Source organism: Pongo abelii, chromosome X (assembly GCF_028885655.2).
Source record: "Pongo abelii isolate AG06213 chromosome X, NHGRI_mPonAbe1-v2.0_pri, whole genome shotgun sequence".
Lineage (NCBI taxonomy): Eukaryota > Metazoa > Chordata > Mammalia > Primates > Hominidae > Pongo > Pongo abelii.
In genome coordinates this window covers 106,581,459-106,588,800 of record NC_072008.2, presented here as the reverse complement: position 1 = coordinate 106,588,800, position 7,342 = coordinate 106,581,459, and the positions used below count along the sequence as shown (strand labels likewise).

Below are 7,342 nucleotides of genomic sequence, written 5' to 3'. Positions count from 1 at the left end.
ATCATCTCCATTCTTTTGAGTGCTCTGCCTCTGTTTATTTTGAACCAAAGGGTACTTTTATACTTGTTAAATTTTCTCTTGCTCTATTTGGCCCTTCTTTTCACTTGTCCTTCCAGCCAGTCAAGCTCTCCCCAAAGCCATCATCATATATGTCAACCACGGATCATCCTTCAGGGGAACTGGTATACTAAAGTTTCTGAGCTAGCCAGGCTGAAATCCAAATGGCAGCCGGCAGATGTGGCAACACTTTGAAAAGTGCACTTTGAAACAGCTTCCTTACCACACACGCTTCCCTCCCTACTTCTCCTGAAGTAATCTGTTTATAGACCCAGACCAATAATCTTTTTTATGAGAAACTTTAGCAAATCTTTTATCTAGTAAGGCAATGCTTCACATTAGGTCATGTTGATAAGATGATGAGAGAGAATATTTTCATCCAAGAATGTTGCTATTTCCTGAAAGAGTAAAATCCCCACAGGTAAAACCCCCGTGGTTCTCATGGGTAGGGCTGGTCTATCTAAGCTGATAGCACAGTTCTGTCCAGAGAAGGAAGGCAGAATAAACTTATTCATTCCCGGGAACTCTTGGGGTAGGTGTGTGTTTTCACATCTTAAAGACTCACAGACCCTGCGCTGGACAAAGGTTCCATTCCTGAAGGACCTCTCCAGAATCCGGATTGCTGAATCTTCTTTGCTGCCTAGAAGGGCTCCAAACCACCTCTTCACAATGGGAAACTGGGTAGTTAACCACTGGTTTTCAGTTTTGTTTCTGGTAAGTGATGTTTGACTTCCTATTAATTAGGAAGGATTAAGGAGAAATCATGTTTTTTAATATTTGTAATTTCAAAGGGAAAGATGATTCCATGCCGATTATTGGGCTCATCAAGACCAGTTAGTTAAAAAATACAACTGTGGGTCAGATGAGAGGACAGAGGCAAATAACACGCAATTGTTCATGTTGTCAAATCACAAGTATTTGGAATTTCAATCTGTTTTCATTTTCTGTCATCTCCCTTTCTCTTCCATCTCACTTCTAACTACTACCATGAGTGCTGATTTCTCTCTATCTTTCCTATACTGGTCCCATCAAGATTTCAAGAAGTCACTGAATGTTTGAGATGAAAGTGATCTTAGAGATCATCTGGCCCAGCACTGACCACTAGAAATATAGCAAACCACATAATGTAATTCCTAAATTTTTTAATGCCTACACCGAAAAGGTAAAAATAAACAGGTGAAGTTAATATTTAACAATATAATTCATTTAACCCAACATATCAACAAATCCTTTCAGTATGTATTCAATATTGAAAATATTAATAAGGTAATTCACATATTTTTATTTTTACTGAGTCTTTCAAATCTGATGTGTATATATACCCACAGCACATCTCAGTGAGGACTAGCCACATTTCAAGTGCTCAGCAGCCCCATGTGGGTAGTGGCTGTGGCATTGCATAGTGCAGATGTAAACCAACTTATTGATTGTACAAAGGAAAATAAGACCTAGATGTCACACAATGAATTGACTGAATTGGCATCACTCGAAGCCAGCTCCCCAGTGATGTTCAGGCCAGAACGTCACTTTATCACCCTTTATCTCCCTTTGTATGCACAATCCCTTTCTCTTAACACTCGAACACCTCTCTCCACTCTCATTCTTCCATTTCTGAGCCGCAATTGAGCCTGGGGCTCCCTGTGTCCTTTCTCACTTTCCTAGATCTTCATTCATTACTCTTTCTCTTTTCTCCTGTTTTGCTTTTGGGTCCCACAGGTAAAACAGAAGAGAGAAGGTGTGATGCTTCTTTTTTCTCCTGTCTACCCCCCCGCCACCCCCCACCAGGTGCTCCAGGGAAAAGTATGTGGAGTTTCCCTGGAGGGTTGTTTGTTTTACATTTAACAAAAGTGCTTATTTTGTCAGGTTATCCCATGACATATTTTAATTGCTCAATGCCTTATATTGAGTTCCTTTTGCACTATAATGGAAAGAACACTAGTTTAGGAGAAAGGGAACCTGGCAAGTACTTTGAATTCTGCTACTAACTGGGTGACCTTGATCAAATTATTTATCCTCTCTAGACTTCAGGTCCTGTGGGTGTGTGGGTGGGGGGAATTGGGCAGGGGAGGGGAGCAGGGGATTAATAAAGTGACTAGATTAGATACAAATATAAGGGTGTTTCTAGCTCTAAAATCCACGTTTACCTGCATTTTTATCCCCCTCTCTTATTTTTTGCCGGGAGAGTTTACCAGCTATGATGGTGACTCACATTTAACTCTCTAGCTTTGAATTTTCATCCCCCATCAAACCAGCTGGCAAGCTTAGACTTCTCATTATCTCTGACATATAGTCCTATGCACTGATTTTTAAATAAAAAATAAATTACTTAAAAATAGTTTTATTCCTCCTTCCTCCCAGGTCTTGTAGTTTACCTTCTTTGTCGTTCATAGTGGAGGAAATGACAGCTAAGATGGGGAATGGAATGCCTTACTCCTAGATATCACTGTATTTCATCATTTGCCTTGCCTACAATTGATGATGGGCTGACACAGTTATTTGCCCCTGTGTCTCTTTGTGATCCAGAAATATTTCTGCTCCCTCCAAATAAACTTCTCTCCTCTGTCTTCCAAATTCTTGAGGTATCTGTGACTGTTGACTTTCTTTTCTTTCAAAGACGTTTCTCTGGAAGACACTCAGCTCTGGAAAAGGGTAACTGAGCAAAGGAGGCAAGAAGAAATTGATTGGTAAAGCAGGTTCGGTGGTGACACAACTCTGTAGCTAGCACTTATTGATCTCTTACTAAGCCCCAAGCATTGCATTAATCACTTTACACGCATTATCTGACGTAAGCCTCATAGCATTACTATAAAGTAGGTCCTGTTATTATGCTCATTTTACAGGTGAAGAAATTGAGATTTAGAAAAGTTAAATCACATGTCTGTCTGAGATTATAGAGCTATTAATTGGTGATGCTACAACTTGACTCCAATATCACACTTTAAATCACTATATTATAGTACTAAAGGTGTGTGAGTGGTCTAGATCTAGGGAGTCTGAATAGGCCATGTCCTAGGCTAAAGGCCCTTTGCCTGTTGTGCTGAGATGGTTCTGACTCATACTGGGTCGAGGGATATATACTAGTGCCCTGGAGACCTGTCGAATTACAGACTAGCACCTCCACACTTGGGCTAGAGACCAGCTGGTTGGTCCTCAAGGCAATGGGCAGTGAGTTCCAAATTTCACCTTTAGCCAGTGCAGAGACAGAACTTGGGACAGGCAAAAGCAGTCTTAAGAGCTCAAACGAGTCCCAAGGAAAAACAGGTTAATTTGAAAAAAGACTCACAATCTGAAAACAGAAAAATGTGTGTCAGGGTGTAATTAAAAAGGCAGGCCCATCTGGAATGGTTTAGTTCTTTTCAGTTAGATATTGTTATAGGTGCTAAATTTGTTCTTTGTTTCTTCAGATATCCATTTATTCACTTATTGCCATCTTTTAGGTGCAACAGTTTGAATGCTCTAGTCCAAGAAATGGCAAATGTTTCTGTAAAAATCTAGATAGTACATATTTTAGGCTTTGCAAGCCATATGGTCTCTGTCCCAACTACTCTACTCCGTCATTGTATCACAAAAACAGCCATAAACAATACAGAAATGAGTAGCAGTGGCTAAGTTCCAATACCACTTTATTTATGGTCACTGAAATTTGAATTTCATATAACTTTCACATGCCACAAAATATTCTTCTTTTGATTTTCTCAACCATTAGCAAATTTGAAAATATAAAATATAAAAAACAATTCTGAGCTTGCAGGCTGTGGCAAAACAGGTAATGGGCCATGGGCCTCAGTTTGCTGACCCTACTCTAGTCTAATGCATGTCTCAAAGTGCTAACTCACTCTGAAAGCCAGTTAGATACTGGCAGGATTGCACTCATTTAAAATGAAAACAGGTAAACACAAAATAGCCAAAATGGCGACACTATTCCTATCCCTATCCCTCATTTACTCCTTCCCATACTCAAATTTCACTTTATTCCTTGCATGTTTTTTTTCTCATCTAGGTTGTTTGGTTAGGGTTGAATGTTTTCCTGTTTGTGGATGCCTTCCTGAAATATGAGAAGGCTGACAAATACTACTACACAAGAAAAATCCTTGGGGTGAGTATCACGGTTGTCACGGATAGAATCTATTTTTTTCCTTATCTCTGATTCCGGCTTCTTTGTGACCCAATGCCCTGATATTCTCTAGGGCTAGGGTTGCCAGAAAAAGTACAGAATGCCCAACTGACTTTGAGTTTCAGATAAATGACAAATTATTTTTTGATACAACTATGCTCCAAATACTGTATGAAACACAGGTATACTAAAATATTTATTTTAAAAAGTCTGAAGTTAAAATTTAGCTTAGTATCCTGTATTTTTATTTAATAAATCTGATAACCCCATCTAGGGCACACTACCCAGACCCAATAAAGGAAACATGCAATAAAGAAAACTATTAGGCAGTGGTTTTCAAACTGGTTTCCAGAAACTCAGGTGTTCCTACAGAGTATGAGGGGAAGGCTAACTGGGCAGTGCTCCTGCTCCTGCTCCTGCCCCTGTTTCAACCAAAGCAGCCTATATCTATCTATGAACACCTGCTTACAATTTTAAGAAAGAGTTTTTTTTTTGTTTTTTTTTTTTTTAAAGGAAAGTGAAAAAGAAAAAACAAACACAACTTGAAAACACTGCTGTCATGGAAACATACCTCTCTATCAAATAGGAGGGATACTTAGGGGAGTCTCATGGGTGCTACAGAATTCAAGGCCTTCAGAAAGGAGGGCTCAGGTCAAGGTTACAGAACCTGAGAAGCCTGGGGAAGTGGCAGATCAAAAACAGAAGAGGGAGGGAGGGAGTGGGTAGGGCACAGGGGTGTGGAGGTGACCAGGAGGAAGCACGGAGTTGAGGATGGTTCTCTCACAGGCTGATGAACCCGGATGCTGCCTGGTTAGAAGAGCATATTTGACTGCTACCACTAGTCTATTATGCAATAACAGAGGATTTTAAATCACTTTCATCTTGACGGTGTCATTTTTTCAGTAGCTTTCGGTATCCTCCCAACGTACATGTTTAAAGACAGCTTGTCCTTTTAAAAAATGCTTTTTTCTCTCTCCATAATCAAAGAATCCATGTTGAGATCACAACTAATTTGAACGTTCTGTTCATGGTTTATTTCACCCTGCTGTTTTCCATTTTAAATGTTCATCCTTGATCCTTCTTTAGAAACTATAACTCCAAAGGAGGTATTAATTTGCTTTAAAAATAGCTTTTTACTAAAAGAATGATGCAATAAATGTGACTAGTTATTAACAGCTTGATTACTACATGACCAAAATGTCAGCAGCACAAAAATGAATTATGCTTATGTCCAATGGACATTTTGTTTTTTCAAAATTATTTAAAAATTGTTTATATATGTAGGGGGTACAAGTGCAGGTCTCTTTCTTTCCTTCTTTCTTTTTTCTCTTTCTTCCTTTCTTTATTCTTCCTTCCTTTTCCTTCCTTCCTTCCTTCCTTCCTTTTCTTTCTCTTTCTTTCTTCTCTCTCTCTTTCCTTCCTTCCTTCCTTCCTTCTTTCCTTCTCTCTTTCTCTCTCTCTTTCTTCTTTCTTTTCTTTTCTTTTCTTTCCTTCCTTCCTTCCTTCCTTCCTTCCTTCCTTCTTTCTTTCTTTGTTTTCATTCTCTTTATTTTGAGACAGGGTCTTTCTCTGTTACCCAGGCTGGCATGCAGTGGCATGATCATGGTTCACTGCAGCCTTGACTCTCCCAGGCTTCAGCTATCTTCCCACCTCAGCCTCCTGATTAGCTGGGACCACAGGTGTGTGCCACTAAGCCTGGCTAATTAATATGCCATAATTTATTTAAACATTCCACAGTCATTAAAACATTTACCATCACTGCATCACTGCATAGAGCTCTGAGCCTTTTAAGAGAATAACAATTCATTGCATTGATATGCCATAATTTATTTAAACATTCCACAGGTTATTTCTTAAATTCATGCTCACCTTGGGAAAATACAGGGAACAATTTGATTCACTATGAAGTAGAGCAGATAAGCAGCAGAGGAAGAAGTTTAAATCCATAATTAAAAATTTTTTTTTGCCAGGCGCTGTGGCTCACACCTGTAATCCCAGCACTTTGGGAGGCTGAGGTGGACGGATCACGAGGTCAGGAGATCGAGACCACGGTGAAACGCCGTCTCTACTAAAAATACAAAAAATTAGCCGGGCGTGGTGGCAGGCGCCTGTAGTCCCAGCTACTCGGGAGGCTGAGGCAGAAGAATGGCGTGAGCCCAGAAGGCGGAGCTTGCAGTGAGCCGAGATTGCGCCACTGCACTCCAGCCTGGGCGACAGAGCCAGACTCTGTCTCAATAAATAAATAAATAAATAAATAAATAATTTTTTTTTGTAGACATGGGGTCTCCGTGTTGCTCAGGCTAGTCTCAAAACTCCTGGGCTCAAGTAATATTCCCACCTCGGCCTCCCAAAGGCCGTGTATTACAGGTGTGAGCCACCATGCCCAGCCACAAGTGTAGGTTTCTTACATGCATATATTGCGTAGTGATGAAGTCTGAGTTTTTAGTTACCTATCACCTGAATAGTGAACACTGTACCCAGTGGGTCATTTTTCAACCCTCACTCCCCTCCCTCCCTCCCACCTTTTGTAGTCTCCAATGTCCATTATTCCACTCTGTAGGACATTTCATTTTTTAAATCCCTATTTTAAAAACTTATTTATCAATAATGCTGCTTCCAATGAGATCAAACCATATATTAGGTTGGTGCAAAAGTTATTGCTATTAAAACTGTTTGCAAAAACCGCAATTACTTTTGCACCAACCTAATAGAAGTGTATAAGTAAAATGTGAAAATCTCCCTCCCATCCTACTCCCCAGAGATACACACACACACACACACACACACACACACACTGACATATGCTCACAAATGTATCAGACACATAGGTTTTGTTTTTGAGGTGGGTGCTATTGTTTATTCACTTTTTCATTTTCATATAGTAAAATTTGCTGTTTTTTGGTATACAGTTCTATGAGTTTGGGTAAACACATATAATAAGACACACAGCTTTTTGTTTTAACCAAAAAAGGGATCACTTTGTAGATATTGGCTGGAAATTGCTTATGTTAATATATCTCAGATATCTTTCTTTCTTTTTTTTTTTTTTTTTTTTTTGAGATGGAGTCTCACTGTGTCGCCCAGCCTGGAGTACAGTGGCACAATCTCTGCTCACTGCAACCTCCACCTCCTGGGATCAAGCGATTTTCCTGCCTCAGTCTCCCGAGTAGC

General features: G+C 39.7%; 1 protein-coding gene across 3 annotated transcripts in view; it reads left to right on the top strand.

Annotated features, from left to right (window-relative positions):
- The first annotated feature begins 507 nt into the window (after window positions 1–507).
- NOX1 (NADPH oxidase 1) overlaps window positions 508–7,342 on the top strand; it is a 29,455-nt gene continuing 22,620 nt past the window's right edge. For all 3 annotated transcript variants that reach the window (XM_024240800.3, XM_024240801.3, XM_024240799.3), the window contains exons 1-2: window positions 508–771; window positions 4,058–4,153. In XM_024240800.3, coding sequence (XP_024096568.1) covers window positions 727–771; window positions 4,058–4,153 — 141 coding nt within the window. In that variant the 5' untranslated portion in view covers window positions 508–726. The remainder of the gene's footprint in view (window positions 772–4,057; window positions 4,154–7,342) is intronic.